At 47.2% G+C, this 15,891-nt stretch overlaps 1 protein-coding gene across 1 annotated transcript in view; it reads left to right on the top strand.

Moving 5' to 3' along the window:
• Positions 1-916: 916 nt before the first annotated feature.
• Positions 917-15,891, top strand: part of RGS3 (regulator of G protein signaling 3) — a 129,522-nt gene continuing 114,547 nt past the window's right edge. The window contains exon 1 of the mRNA XM_062207715.1: positions 917-995. Within this exon, the coding sequence (XP_062063699.1) occupies positions 917-995 (79 nt within the window). The remainder of the gene's footprint in view (positions 996-15,891) is intronic.

Raw genomic sequence — 15,891 nt, 5'->3', positions numbered from 1 at the left:
GAGCCCAGCAGCTTTGCCTCCCGCAGCATAGCAGATAATCTTGGTGTGAAGCCACTCTCCGGAGGTGTTCTGCGAATGTTTGCCAACAAAGCCAGGCAGTGGCTGACTTTCCTTCCAACTCTGCCGCCCCACACCAGGCCTGGGAGATTCGAAATGCTTCTCTCCCTCCGTGTCCTGTGCATTTCTGTCCCTTAGATGCTGTGGGTCTGTCCTGTTGCTGGATGGGACCAGGCTGCAGATGGGAAGACAGAGGCTGGCTGGAGCCAGCTGCTCCCTTGGGCTCTGTAGCTGGGGGGAGACAGGAGGGAGATCCAGGCAGCAGTGTTTGGGAGAGGCTGCAGCATGGTGGCGGTGACTTGTCCAGGTGCGGAAACTCTTTTCCAGTCCCCACTGCACTGGAGCAGGAAGGTGCACCTTTGCTCTTGCTTGGGTCTCATAATTACAGGAATGAGCTTCAAAGCAGGTTACAGACCTTGCTAATTGCTGGCCTGGGGGAGCTGGACTAGCAGGCCTAGCCCGCCCGAGTGGGCATGCCGGGCTAAGGGCCTTTTGAGGCTGGCTCTGCAGTCCGGAGCGCAGTGCTGGAGCCCAGGCGGTTCCGCCAGCTCCTCTGGGAGGGAGCCGCCTCTGGCCGCAGGTGGCCCTGCTCGCCGCTCGGGCTCCGGCGCCTCCTCCCTTCTGGCCCCGCGGCGGCTCCGTCAGGTGGAAAGCTCCCCATTCAAACCAGCGCGGGCCAATCAGGGCCTGGCGCGCCCCGCCGCTTCCAACGCGCGGGGCAGCCGGGCCTCCGGCTCCCGCCGGTCCCGCCTCGGAGACACTGGCGAGAGGGCGGGTGAACCTGCTGCCTCGGTTACTGGGGACCAACAGAGCCGCCTTGGGTTACAGGCGCTTCCGCTGTGTCCGCAGCCGGGACGCCATGGAGCGCTCCCTGCACCGAGTCTCGCTTGGGAGCCAGCGTGCCCACCGGGACTTGTCCTTCTACCTCACCACCTTTGGTAAGTGCCCTTCGGGGCAGGTTGCGCTCAACGCTCCCGACGCTGACGGAGCCCCGCTGTCTCTGTCTGGGGGCCCCTTCTCTGCCCCACCCCCATCTGTTTGCCCTGGAGCGCTCAGGCCAGGGGCTCAGGCGGAGGAAGCCTCTGGACACCACCTGCTGCCGGGCCACTGGTGCCAAGCCAGTTGGTTCCGCCTCACTGGGCTAGAAATAATCACGCCCCAGCTGGTCTTTCAGAGGCCAGGGTTGTCACCACCGAGTTTCCCATTAGCAGGCAGCTCAGGTTAAATCAAGGTCTTGCTACTGCATCTGGAGGTCTCACTCACCCCTTTGCTGTGGCTCAGGGACCCAGTAGGTGCCGGCCGAGCCTAGATGGCCTTCCTCCTGTGGGCTAACCTTGGAGGCAGTAACCGATCCACAGGCAGATGGGAGAACTCTGCCCTCCAAGGTAGACCACCCTCTCAGAAGAGTCCCGGGACTGCCCTCAGGGCTTGAGGTGGAAGGGGATGGGCAGTGAGCCTCACCTCCAAGTCTCTGGAAAGCAGCCAGGATGTCCCCAGTTGCCCCAAAGACAAACTTGGCCTTGCAAGTAGCCAGAGCAAAGATAAGTCCCCCTCCTCCAGCACTGCCCATCACAGCTCTTCCTCTCCTCACTGGCCCTGCGACTCCCTGTGAGAAGGTTTTCTGTCCTCTGTGTGGACTTGAACCCAGAGAGAGCAAGATCTTCCCTAAGCAATGGCAGAGTGGTTTCCTCAACTCAAGCTTTTCCAGGAGTCCAGTGCATTTCCTTCCAAAGATTATTTTCTTTATTTGAAAGGCACAATGATAGGGAAACAGAGAATTTTTCATCTACTGGTTCACTCCCCAAATGACCACAACAGCAAGGTCTGGGCCAGGCTGAAGCCAGGATCCAGAACTCCAACCATGACTCTCACATGGATAGTAGGGACTTGTACTTGGGCCATCATCCATCATCCTGGCTGTTTCCCATGTACCTTAGCAGAGAGCTGAATTGGAAGCAGAGCAGTGGGACTCAAACCAGTGTTCTGATATGGGATACAGGCAACCCAAGCTGTAGCTTAAGCCACGCTGCCACAGTGGCTGCCCCTGTCCAGCACATTTCTGGTTGAACTTGCGTACGCTTTCCTTGTAAAGGTTGGGGCAGTTACTGTAGCATAACTGGGCTTTGCCCAAGGAGTTAGGCCCTTCCTGGTGTTCCTGGCTACCCTGCTGTCAGGCTTACTGCTGCCCAACACACTTGGTTCTCTACAGCCCGAGTGATGGAAAAGCAATGACTTGGTCCCTGGAAGTGGCCTGTAGTCTGGTGTCCTGAAATTTATTGGTTTAGTTGGTGAAGGGTAATAAAGAGAGCAACCAATTAGCCACCGTGGCCCTCACCATGTGCCTTGGCTGTGTGAGGTGTTTTACCTGCATCATCTCCTTTAATGCCCCCAATTCGAGAAACAATTCCTGTTAGCTCCACTGGGGTGAGGGTAGGGGCGGTTTGAGACAGGGGAGGTTTCCAGGATGATCTGGGTTGGTGTCAGGGAGCTGTGAGGCCCTGTCACCTAGCTGTGTCCTGATGAAAAAGTAGAAGTGGGTTTCATTGTTTTTCCTCTCCACATTAGCATAGTAAGACGTGTTCATTGTTGAAAGCTTAGTGAAAAGAAGGTAGTGAAGGTCATCTGACATCTGCTTGTTAGTGTTTTGGTTTCTGTTCTTCTAGACTTATTTCTATTTCTGAGCATGCGTGGTCTGATTTTACCAGAATTTAGGTTGGATTAGAGTTGTATAACCTATCCTTTTTTTCTGGCTGCCATTCTGTGAGTATTCCCCAGCATGAGCCCAGGCTCTTCTGCTGAGTCAGTCTCCCTGGCAGATCGGAGAAGCAGGGGAAGTCCAGGCCCAGGAGAGCGGAGCCTCACACTCGGTCATGACTGCTGGGTCCAGTGGTTGCTGCTTGCGCTCCTGAGTGTGCAGGAGACAGGCAGGATTCGGGGGTTTAGGGGGGCCTCTTGCCTGTATTTGTGCTCTGAGGATAGTAATGAGAATGTTTGAAAAGTTCTTGTGGCGCTGGCGGGGCACAGCAGATTAAGCTGCTACCTCTAACACCAGCATCCCGTATGAGTGCCAGTTGGAGTCCCACCTGCTCTGCTTCCAATCCAGCTCCCTGCTGATGTGCCTGGGAAAGCAGCAGAAGATGGCCCAAGTACTTGGGTCCTTGCCATCCATGTGGGAGACCTGGATGGAGCTCCAGGCTTCTGGCTTTGGCCTAGCTCAGCCCTGGCTGCTGTGACCACTTGGGGAGTGAGCCCCTTCTGTGTCTCTCCCTGCTTGTCACTCTGCCTTTCAAATAAATCTTCTAAAAAATTCTGTTCTGTTTCCTGCGTTAACTCTGTTTCCTTTGGTGCTGTTTGTTTTGGTGGCCTCTTTTAGGCTGCCACTTTTCTTTATACAGGGTGAGCTTTGCTCATTGACTCCTGAGTGAAGGTTCCTATCAGTGGTCACCAAACCTGGCCAAATCTCAGAAGCTTGTGGAGCCTATTGAAACATATTTTCCTAGGATATTCTCCCAGAGATTCTGGTTTAATAGGCTGAGGTAGAGCCTGAAAATCCATAATGTTAAGATGCCACAGAAGTATTTTGACCACCAGCCAGGTTTAGGAGCTGTGGCTTCAGGGTCACTTTTGGTAGCCGATGTGCACTCTCTTTACTGTGGGCGTCTTTGCTGTGTTTTCCCCAGGTTGCTGGCCTTTTTCCAGCATGGCAGGTAGTCCCTGGCCTTCGCAGTGGACTTTGCCTTGATAGAATGAGTAAGATGCTGCCCAGCTGGTAGGTTCCTGAATGCAAACATTAAAATATATATATTTAAATTTGAGAGGGAGAGCGAGTGAGAGGGAGGGAGGGAGGGAGAGAGAGCGACCATTTCTATCTGCTGATTCACTTCCCAAGTACCTGCAGTGGCTAGGGCTGGGCCTGCTGAAGCTGGGAGCCGGGAATTTAGTCCAGGTCTCCCACGTGGGAGGCAGGGACCCAACTACTGGAGCCATCATCTGCTGCCTCCCTAGGTGCATGTTAACAGGAGTTGGTTTGGAAGCAGAGTAGCCTAGATTAGACCAGGCAGTGTGGTGTGAGGTGCGAGGCTCTAACGCTAGGCCTAACCTTTGCCCCTTGAGGACAGACATTTAAAGGTAGCACATGCATCTCAGGAAATAGAGACAGTGTTGTTTTGATCAGGATTCCTGTCGGGAGTATAATGTATGATGTGTATATTTTTGTGTGTGCATGAGCACAACCTTTGTACCACCCAAATGAACAAATTCAAATCACATTAATGGACCACATACTGCCTTCTGAAAAGGCCCGGCTTCAGGGGAGTGGGTATGCAAGCTGAGGCTAGGACGCTCCTACTCTAGGGACTCTTTTTTTTTTTTATCATAATAACTGGTGTACTTTGACAAAATCATTTTAGGGTTATATAATACTTTCCATCATATTTTTATTTTATTCAAATATTAAAGTGTTTTGGGAAACAGTTTTATTGAGATATAATTCATATATACATAGTTGACTCATTTAAAATGTACAGTTAGTTCAATGGTTTTTAATATATTTTTAGAGTTGTACAACCATTAACACTGTCGGGACGAGCATTTGGCACAGGGGTTAAGATGTTGCTTGGGACACCCGCATAGCATAGAGGTGTCCCTGGCTTCAAGTTCCGGCTCCACTTGATTCCAGCTTCCTGCTAATGTATATACTGGGAAGTGGCAGATGATGGCTCAAGTAGTTGCATCCCTGCTTCCCATGTGGGAGACCTGGGTTGAGTCAGCCAGTGAATGGAAGATCGATCTCTCTCTCTCTCTCTCTCTCTCTTATGTTGCTCTGCCTTCCAAATACATAAAATGGATAAATAAATCTTTAAAAAAGGAAGCACTTGGGGCTGGCACTGTGGCATAGCAGATAAAGCTGCTAACTTCAGTGCCGGCATCCTATGTGGGGTGCTGGTTCGAGTCCCAGCTGCTTCACTTCCAATCCAGATCTCTGCTATGGCCTGGGAAAGCAGTAGAAGATGGCCCAAGTCCTTGGGCCCCTGCACCCATGTGGGAGACCCTGAAGAAGCTCCTGGCTCCTGGTTTTGGATCGGCACAGCTCCGGCTGTTGCAGCCATCTGGGGAGTGAACCAGCAGATGGAAGACCTCTCTCTCTCTCTCTCTCTCTCCTTTTCTCTGTTGTACCTTTTATCTTATTTCCCCTAATTCCCAATTCTTTCTCACTTCAGCCCTAAGCAATCTCTACTCTATTTTCTGTCTCTATGGATTTGCCTATTCCAAACATTGCATAGAAATGAAAACATATAGTATGTGCTTTTTTAAAAAAAAAAAAAGATTTATTTATTTTTTTGAAAGGCAGAGTGATGAGGGGAGGTGTAGGGCAGGGAGAGAGACAGAGAGACAGAGAAACAGAGAATATCTTCTACTCATTGGTTCACAAAGCCAAGGACAAGTCTCCCACATAGGTGGCAGGAGCCCAAGCACCTGGGCTATCTTCTACTACTTTCCCAGAGGCATTAATGGGGAGCTGGATCGGAAGGAGAACAGCTGGATTTCGAATTGGTGCTCTGATATGGGATGCTGGCATCCCAAGCTGCAGCTTAACCTGCTGCCCCACAGTGCTGGCCCCTGTATGTGCCTTTTTGTATTGACTTCTTTTACTTTGCTTAATGTTTTCAAAGTTCATTCATGTTGAAGCATGTATCAGTACTTCATTTTTATGTCCAAGTATTATTCCATCATATAGATAGACCACATCTTACCCATTTGTCTGTTGATGAATATTTGAGTGGTTTCTCCCATTTGACTATTATGAATATTTATTTATTAGAAAAGATTTTAATGAATCACTCATACCATGTAAGATGAACTGTTTATTTACTTATTTTATTTTTATTTGAAAGGCAGAGAGAGGGAACCATCTTCCATCTTTTGGTTCATTCCCCAAATGCTCACAACAGCTGGGGCTGACCTGAGCCAAACCCAGGGTCCCAGGATTCTGTTCAGGTCTCCCATACGGGTGGCGGGGACCCTGAGCCCTCGAGCCATCATCTGCTGCCTCCTGGGATGTGCATTGGCAGGAAGCAGGATTGGAAGTAGAAAAGCTGGGATTCAAACCAGGCACTCTGATAGGGGACACAGGCATCCCCAGAGGCAACTTAACCCTTTCCCCAAACACCAGCCCCTGCTAAGACTATTTATGTACAAGCTTTTGTGTGGACAAATGTTGCAGTTTCTCGGGTGTATACGTAGGAGTGGAATTGTGGGATCACATGGCAACTCTATGTTTAGAGTTGAGGAACTTCCAGTCTTTTCCAAAGTGGTCACACTATTATTTTACATTCCTGTTGGCAGGATATGCAGGTTTTGATTTCACCACATCCTCATCAGCACTTGTTTTTGGCTGACTTTCTAATTGTAGCCACCCTGGTGGGTATGAAATGGTATCTCTTCACGGTATTGATTTTCATTTCTCTGATGATCAGTAATGATAAGTATTTTTTACGTACATATTGACTAGTTGTATATTTTCTTCACAGAAAAGCTTATTCAGATTTGTTTATTCATATTTAAGTTGGGCCATTTGTCTTTTATTATTTATTTATTTATTATAAAGATTTATTTGTTAGAAAAGCATAGTTACAGAGAGAGGAGAGAGAGGTCTTCCATTTCCTATTTCATTCCCTAAATTGCCACAATGGCTGTGGCTGGGCCAAGCCAAAGACAGGAGCCTGGCACTCCATCCTCGTCTCCCGTGTGGATGGCAAGGGCCCAGGCACTTGGGCCATCCTCTGCTGCTTTCCCAGGTGCGTTAGCAGGGAACTGGATCAGAAGTGGAGCTGCCGGGACTCCAACTGCTGCCCATATGGGATGTTGGTGTTACAGTTGGCGCTTAATTCTCTGCACCACGACCCAGTCCTTGTCATTTTATTATTGAATTGCAAATATTCTTTATATATTCTAGGCAAAAATCCTTTATCAGATATAAGATTTACAAATATTTTCTCTCACTTTGTGTTGTTTTCACTTTCTTGATAGTGTTCTTAGAAGCCCAAACATTTTAAATTAAAAAAAAAATGATTTATTTAGTTGAGAGAGAATGAGGGAGAATTGGAAAAAGAGAGAGAGAGAGAGAGAGAGAGAGAGAAAGATCTCATTGTCTGGTTTTCTAGTACCCAAATGGCTGGACCTGGGTGAGGCTGAAGTGAGAAGCTAGAAACCAAATCCAGGTCTCCCACGTGGGGAGCAGGAGCCCAGTTACTTGAGACATCACCTGCTGCCTCCCAGGATCTGCATTAGAAAGGAAGCTGGAATCAGAAGCTGGAGTCAGGAACTGGAGCCAGGACTCAGGCCAATGCACTCAGATATGGGATATAGGGATCAAACTTGTGTCTTAAGTGCTAGGCCAAATGCTTGCCCCAATATTTTTAATTTTGATTAGGTCCAATTTACTTTTTCTTTTGTTGCGTGTACTTTTGGTGTTGTATCTCAGAATCTATTGCCATATCTGAGGTCACAGAGGTTTACCTTTATGTGTTGTTTTCTGAGTTTTATAGTTGTGACTCTTAAGTTTTTTATCTACTTTGAGTAGATAATTTTTTTTTATTTATTTAAAAATTTTTTTTTTTTAAATTTTTGACAGGCAGAGTGGACAGTGAGAGAGAGAGAGAGACAGAGAGAAAGGTCTTCTTTTGCCGTTGGTTCACCCTCCAATGGCCGCCGCGGTAGGCGCGCTGCAGCCGGCGCACCGCGCTGATCTGATGGCAGGAGCCAGGTGCTTCTCCTGGTCTCCCATGGGGTGCAGGGCCCAAGCACTTGGGCCATCCTCCACTGCACTCCCTGGCCACAGCAGAGAGCTGGCCTGGAAGAGGGGCAACCGGGACAGGATCGGTGCCCCGACTGGGACTAGAACCCGGTGTGCCGTCGCCGCAAGGCAGAGGATTAGCCTAGTGAGCCACGGCGCCGGCCTGCTTTGAGTTAATTTTGTAAATAGTATGAAGCAAGAATCCAGCTTTATTCTTCTGTATATGGCTTTCCAATTGTCCTAGCACTGTTTGTTGAAAATTCTGTTATGTCCTGCCCATTGGATGATCTTGGTACCTTAATTGAAAATCACTTGGGACCAGTGTTGTGGCATAGTGGGTGAAGCTACTGCCTGTAGTGCCGGCATCCCATATGGGTGCTGGTTCGAGTCTCGGCTGCTCTCTCCCTCTCCCTCACCCTCTCCCTCTCTCTCTCTCTGCCTCTCCTCTCTCTGTGTAACTCTTTCAAATAAATAAAACAAATCTTAAAATAAATCTTTTGAAGCTGGGAAGTATAAATCCTTCCATTTTGTTCTTTTTCAGGATTATGTTCATTACCTGGGTCCCTTGAGTTTCCATGTGAATTTTAGGCATGATTTGTTTTGTTTACTTATATGTTTTAAGAAAGATTTGTTATTTATTTGAAAGGTGGAAGGATAGCAAGAGAGGGAGGGACTGAGAAGGAAATCTATCTGCTGGTTCCAAATGGCCACGATAGCCAGGACTGGGCCAGGCTGCAGCCAGGAGCCTACAACTCCATCCTGGTCTCCCATGTGGGTCCACGGGCCCAAGTTCTTGGGCCATCTCCTGCTGCTTTTCCAAGCACATTAGCAGAGATCAGGACTGAAAGCGAAGCAGCTGGGACTTGATTTGGATTCTGACATGGGATGCTGGAGATGCAAGTGATGGCTTAACCATCTGTACCACAATACCAGACCCTAGACATGAAATTTTGTAGAGAAAATAGCAATCCAACGTCACAGACACACAAATGTTGGGTAAATATTTACAAACATCTCTTGAAGGAATATCAACTTACTAACTTGCCTGGTAAACCAGATTATTCACCTGCCTGGTGTTTCTGAATCAAATTCTTTACCTGCCTGGGCTCTGTGGTAGTAGTGTCAGGGGAGGGGAAAGGTTGCCTTTCCTCCAGCAGGGCCGGGTCAGGAGACGCTGTGCAGACTGCTCATGTTCTGAGGGTGCAGGTGGATGGACGCTGGGTAGCATAACCCGCCTCCCCCTACAAGTCCCAGCCCCCGGTGAACCTGCGAGATGAGCTGTAAGGAGCACTTCTGAGTGCAGGGCCTGGAGGGCTGCCTGCCGTCTTTGGTTCTCCAGGGAGAAGCCAGGAAGATGTGGTTCTGAAGGTGGAGTAGACTGAGGCATTTTCTTTCTTGTTCCATGTTTGCTGGAGAGGCACAGTGCTAACCACTCCCTTCCCTTCTCTGTCTCTGATTAGAAGCCGCAGAGATCAATCATGCCTTTTCCGTGGTGAGAATGAAGCTTGAGAACAGATGCCAGCCAGCTGCTCACGGTGCTGGGCAGAGTAGGGTCAGGCCTTGAACTGGAGGCCTCCACTGTGCCCCTGCCAACCGCCTCCAGTTGGCCCTTGTTCCCAGCCCTGCTGCTCTGAGCCTGGGAGAGTCCCTGGGCCTGGCTCCTCAATGCTCAGAGTCCCCAGCAGCCCTTGGCTTCTCTGTCACTCGGAGTCTTGCCGGCTTGGGTGCTTTCAGAAATTCCTGAGTTGATAGTGCTTTGCCATCTCTCCCAGTTCTGCTGTGTGGGTTCTTTTTAGGCCTTTTAAAATGATGAAATATTACACTGGGGCTGGCACTGTGGTGTAGCGGGCGAACCCGCTGCCTGCAGTGCCGGCATCCCTGTGTGTGCCGATTAGACTCCTAGCTGCTCTACTTCTGATCCAGCTCTCTGCTATGGCCTGAGAAGGCAGTGAAAGATGGCCCAAGTGCTTGGTCCCCTGCACCCACGTGGGAGACCTGGAAGAAGCGCCTGGTTCCTGGCTTTGGATTGGCCCAGCTCTGGCTGGCCATTGCAGCCATTTGGGGAGTGAATGAGCAGATGGAAGACCTTTCTCTGTGTCTCTCCTTCTTTCTCTATAACTCTGCCTTTCAAATAAATAAATAAAGCCCTCTGTACCACAGCACCAGCCCAGGCTCATTAGTTTTTTTTTTAAAGGTTTATTTATTTGAAAGGCAGAGTTACAGAGAGGCAGAGAGAGAGAGAGAGAGAGAAAGAGAGAGAAAGGTCTTCCATCCTCTGGTTCACTCCCCAGATGACCGCAATGGCCAGTCTCCCACACAGGTGCAGGGGCCCAAGGACTTGGGCCATCTTCTACTACTTTCCCAGGTCAGAACAGAGAGCTGAATCAGAAGTGGAGCAGCCAGGACTCAAACCTGTGCCCATATGGGCTGCCGGCACTGCAGGCAGCAGCTTTACCTGCTATGCCACAGCGCTAGACCCTCATTAGTTTTTTTTTTTTTTTTAAGATTTATTTTATTTATTTATTTGAAAGGCAGAGTTAGGAGAGGCAGAGAGAGAGAGAGAGAGAGTTCTTCCATCCGATGGATGGTTCACTCCCCAGATAACCACAACGGCCGGAGCAGTACCGATCCAAAGCCAGGAGCCAGGAGCTTCCTCCAAGTCTCCCATGTGAGTGCAAGGGCCCAAGGACTTGGGCCTCCTTCCATTGTCTTCTCAGGCCACAGCAGAGAGCTGGATCGGAAGAAGAGCAATGGAGACTTGAACCGGCGCCTATATGGGATGCCAGGGCTTTAATCCACTGCACCACAGCGCCGGCCCGTCATTAGTTTTTTTTTTTTTTTTTTTTTAACTTTTATTTAATGAATATAAATTTCCAGTGTACAGCTTATGGATTACAATGGCTTCCCCCTCCCATAACTTCCCTCCCACCCACAACCCTCCCCTCTCCCGCTCCCTCTCCCCTTCCATTCACATCAAGATTCATTTTCAATTCTCTTTATATACAGAAGATCAATTTAGTATAAAGATTTCAACAGTTTGCACCCACATAGAAACACAAAGTGAAACATACTGTTTGAGTACTAGTTATAGCATTAAATCACAATGTACAGCACATTAAGGACAGAGATCCCACATGAGGAGCAAGTGCACAGTGGCTCCTGTTGTTGACCCAATAAATTGACACTCTAGTTTATGGCGCCAGTGACCACCCTAGGCTGTCGTCATGAGTTGCCAAGGCTATGGAAGCCTTCCAAGTTTGCCGACTCTGATCATATTTAAAAGACAGAGTGAGGATAGTAACCAATGATCCTAAGAGTGGCATTTACCAGGTTTGAACAATTATACAGCATTAAGTGGGGAAGAGGACCATCAGTACACACAGGTTGGGAGTAGAGCCATTGGTGGTAGAGTAGAGGTTATGATTACAAAGGAATGAGGCCCAAGTGTGCTAAACAGGGTCTAGAACAAAGGACAGAGTCATTATTAGAGGAGCTAAGAAAGGTGCTGTCTAAGCTACAATTAAGTTTTCTGATTGAGAGGCAAATAGAACCTGATAGAAGGGGCTTGATAATAATCTGGTGGGCTTTAGGCCTTGTAAGTTAAGAGGCCCAGACCTATCTATCTCTTCACATGGGGTAGATCCTAAGGGAGGTGTGAACCTCCTAGGGGAAGGCACTCTGTTGACTTTCATTACTTGGCTGGCCTGGGAGGAGAGCTGGCCAGGTAAAGGCAGGTGGCATCTCTAACAAGAAATTTACAGTTCTGCCTGCAATGTTGCTGACCCTACTTGACCATCCCCTCAGCTGCAGTGGTCACTTTGGAAGTTGGGCTGAGTGAAGGGATTTTCAGCTTAGAGCCAATAAGATCTGTGGCTCTGACCTGGGCATCCTTCGACTCCAGGGCAGGTCCATTTCCAGTGATCCAACTCTTGGCAGAGCTGCCAGGGCTCTTCACAAGCTGACTTCTGCTGAAGCCCAGGCTTACCACATTGAAAGCCACTGTAGTGGACTGGCCTGTTGGGTCTCCTTGATGGCAGATCACTGTACAGATCAGCCATTAATAGGCCTGCCACCCATTGCTTCTGATGCCGAGCTTTCTTTTCCTCCTGGTTTGTGTTAAAGCAGACCAGAGGATGCAAGTCAAGGGAGTGCCCAAGTCCCATCTCTAATCTTCGGTGGCCTGAACTACAAGTCTGTAGTCACAGGCATGTTCTGTAGTAGTTTTTCTAAGGTAGACAATGCCCATGAGGAAAATTATATTCTCACTTTAAAACTTTCTTTCCCTTTGGTCTGAAAGGGAGGTTTTTTCTACTTACTGTATACTTCGCTGATGGCGAAGTGAATCTAGCTATGAGATTATTATTTAAGTTCTTATTTTGGCTATGCTATTACAGAAAAATGTTAGCCATCTCTTTTATAAGGTCTAAAGATTAAATTGTACGTCCTACAGATTCCTTCATAATAGAATTAGTTTCCTACCTTGAAGAGAATAGAGAAATGAAAGAACAAGTTGGGCTTAGAATAGAGAAATGAGGGAGCAAGTCCTAGATCGCTTGCTGACAATAGCAATATCACATGAATACTTAGCAAACCATTTCAACCATTAGATAACAACTTAAGAAAACATTTACCAGAAGGTCCAATGCCTTCTCTAAATTTTAAGAATCATGTATTTGGAAACACCTCTTAAATATCTAACATGGTGTAGTTTGTTTAACCAGTAAACTTAAGCACAACCATATAAAATGTTTTTAGTTTCTTTCTACCAACAAGTTTAAAACATGATACACAGATTTAGGTCACACAAATTAAAATGTATCTTTGATTGATTTTAGCAGCTTAAATTTATGGACAATCTTATCTATAAGCCATTTAAAATAAAACTCTTAATAAAATTTCCTATGTGGACATACAATATGTACACACATATAACATAGCATAATAGACCAATATAGCAATTTTAATAATAGCTTTTAAAATCTTTAACTCTTTTTGTAGATTGCCAATTGATTTGAATTGCTTTTTGTTTTTAGATTACTTTAACACATTGCTTTAACAGAGCATCAGAGTTTAATTCTATGTCAAAGAGAAATTGAGCTTCCTGTGATCTTTTGCTGTGAGGTTTCCTTCCTTTACCTTCTTTCATATTGGTGACCATGTTTCTGTGTTTCTGTGTGTAACACATGTTTAAGCATCTTTTGCAGGGCAGGATGAGTGGCAACAAATTCTTTCAGTTTCTGTTTGCTATGAAAAGTCTTAATTTCACCTTCATTCACAAATGAGAGCTTTGCAGGATATAATATTCTGGGCTGGCAGTTTTTCTCTCTTAGTACCTGGGCTATGTCTCGCCATTCCCTTCTAGCTTGTAGGGTTTCTGATGAGAAGTCTGCTGTGAGTCGAATTGGAGATCCTCTGAGAGTAATCTGACGTTTCTCTCTTGCACCTTTTAGAATCTTTTCTTTATGTTTCACTGTGGTGAGTTTGATTACAATGTGTCGTGGTGAGGATCTCTTTTGGTCATGTTTATTAGGGGTTCTATAAGCTTCCTGTACTAAGATGCCTCTGTCCTTCTCCAAACCTGGGAAATTTTCTGCTAGTATCTCACTGAAAATGCCTTCTAATCCTTTCTTCCTCTCCATGCCTTCAGGAACTCCTAGAACCCGAATATTAGGTTTTTTAATAGTATCCTGTAGATTCCCGACAATATTTTTTAGATTTCTAATTTCTTCTTCTTTTCTTTGGTTTGCCTGTTTCCTTTCCTGTTCTCTGTCTTCTAAGTCTGATATTCTCTCTTCTGCTTCGCCCATTCTGTTTTTAAGGCTCTCTAATGTGTTTGTCATTTGATCTATTGAGTTCTTCATTTCATTGTGGTTTCTTGTCACTATCATAGTTTCATGTTCTACTAGTTGTTTCATTTCATTTTGATTCCTCCTTAATAATTCATTTTCACGAGAGAGATTTTCTATCTTGTCCATTAAGGATTTCTGTAGTTCAAGAATTTGTTTTTGAGAACTTCTTAATGTTCTTATCAATTTTTTGAGATCCGCTTCTTGCATTTCTTCGATCTCATCATCTTCATAATCTTGAATTGGGGTGTCTTTTTCATTTGGGGGCGTCATAGTGTCTTCCTTGTTCTTGTTAGCTTGGTTTTTGCGTTTGTTGTTTGGCATGTTGGAGATATTTGGTTTCTTCACTGTGGTGTTTTTTCTTGTTACACTATGGCTCTATATTAAGTGGACTGTCTGCTTTCGGTGGAGCCTTAGAGGCTTGAGATAAGTGTGGACTGAGAGCTGTGTTTGGTTCCTCAGGGTTGAGGGTGTGTCAAAGATGACACTCCCAGGTTAGGCGTGGTAAATCTCTCTCTCTCTTTTTTTTTTTTTGGATTCAAAAGGGAAGTAATTCCGCACAGCTGAACGTAATTGGAGGTAGTTAGCAGGCAAATGATACACCCACAGGAGCCAGAGATCGGAAGCTCTTTCCCAAGGACCACACAGGGAATCTCTGCTGCCCTAGGTGTGGGCTCCAATTCTCCTGCAGTCTCCCACTGGGTTGCCAAGTTAGATGCTAATCTCCTGTTATTTCACCCCTCCCCCCAGAGTCAGGTTTTTCTGCTAGGCTCAGGGCCGGTGCAGACCTGAGGTCGCCCTGCTTATGACGTATGTCCAAAATGGCGCCTGCTCTTTGTCTTGCTCGCCTTTGAGGGGTGAGCGGAGAGAGAGAAACTCGTGTCCGTATCGGTCACTTTTTTTTTTTCTCTCTCTCTCTTCTAGTTAGCCTGGTGAACTTTTCCCCACGGGGTTTCAAGCCTCGTTCCCTCTAGTCTCCTCTTTCCGCTTGCCCGCTGGTGTCTCGGGCTATGGAGGTTTGGCTCACCTCGCGTTCCAGCGCTGGTGTGTTGAGTCTGCCGCTGGTGTCTCGAACTTGGGCTCCCACGCTCTCCACGCAGGTCCACTGTGAATCACTAGTTCCGGAAGAGTTTCCTCTGCTGTTTCTTCCCCTACTCTTCCTTGACCCTGCAGTATCTCCACTTATATTAATGTGTGTCTTGACAAACTATCAATGTGCTCCCTTCCTATTCCGCCATCTTGCCGCTCCCCGTCATTAGTTTTTGTAAGTGTTCTGTGTGTACTTGCATTCTGTGGCAGTTGGATGCAGTATCCTTTTTAGATGTAAAGTCTAGGTCAAGTTTGCTAATTATGTTGTTCAAATATTCTGTATCCTTGTTGGCTTTTCCTGTTTGTCCTACTAGTTACCACGAGAGATGTATTAAGATTCCTACTGTCATTGTAAATTTATCTATTTCTCATTCTAGTTCTGGCGGTTTTTGCATTATATATTTTGAAGCTATATAAGAACTTACAAGTTTAGAATTATCTTTCTGGTGAGTTGAAACTTTTATGGTGAAGTTGTCTTTTATCATTGTGGAGTCTTCTCTTTGTGGTACAGCTGTTGTTGACACAGCTACCCGGCTGTTTCTGCTCATATTTGCCTAGCCAATCTTTTTCGATCCCCTGTCTTTCCAGCCTTCTGTGGTTTTGCCTTTTCGATATGCTGTGTGGATTAGGAAGGGCAGGCACAGCTGCGTTCTTTTTCCTGCTCAGTGTGGACCTAGAATGATTTCTTCCTTCAAAAAGATCTTTATTTACCTGTCAGGGGTTGGGGGTCACTAGCAATCTGGGGCCATCTTAATTCAGTGTCAGCAACTGAGATTATTTGAAGCTGAGTTGTAGTCCCTCGAGGGCTGTGTCTGTTTATAGTTCACTCTGTTCCTGAGGAGCGACCCTTCAAGGGTCCCAGTACAAAAGGTGGGGACTCAGAAGAACCCCACATCGTGGTGGGCCCTGGCCTCTCTCCTGTTCTTCCAGCGCCGTCAGCTCAGAGAGGCTCGCAGAACCTCCGCTCAGCCTCTCTGCTTTCCGGCTCCCCCTCTGGAATTTGCAGACACCCAGGAGACAGCGAGCCCGGAAAACCACTTGGCGTCTATGGACCTCCATCCCCGGCAGCCCACCTGCTAGCGCCTCCCTGTTTTGTTACTGCTA

Source organism: Lepus europaeus, chromosome 12 (genome assembly GCF_033115175.1).
Source record: "Lepus europaeus isolate LE1 chromosome 12, mLepTim1.pri, whole genome shotgun sequence".
Taxonomy (NCBI): Eukaryota; Metazoa; Chordata; class Mammalia; order Lagomorpha; family Leporidae; genus Lepus; species Lepus europaeus.
The sequence above is the reverse complement of the archived record's forward strand: the minus strand, read 5'-3'. Positions and strand labels throughout refer to the sequence as shown.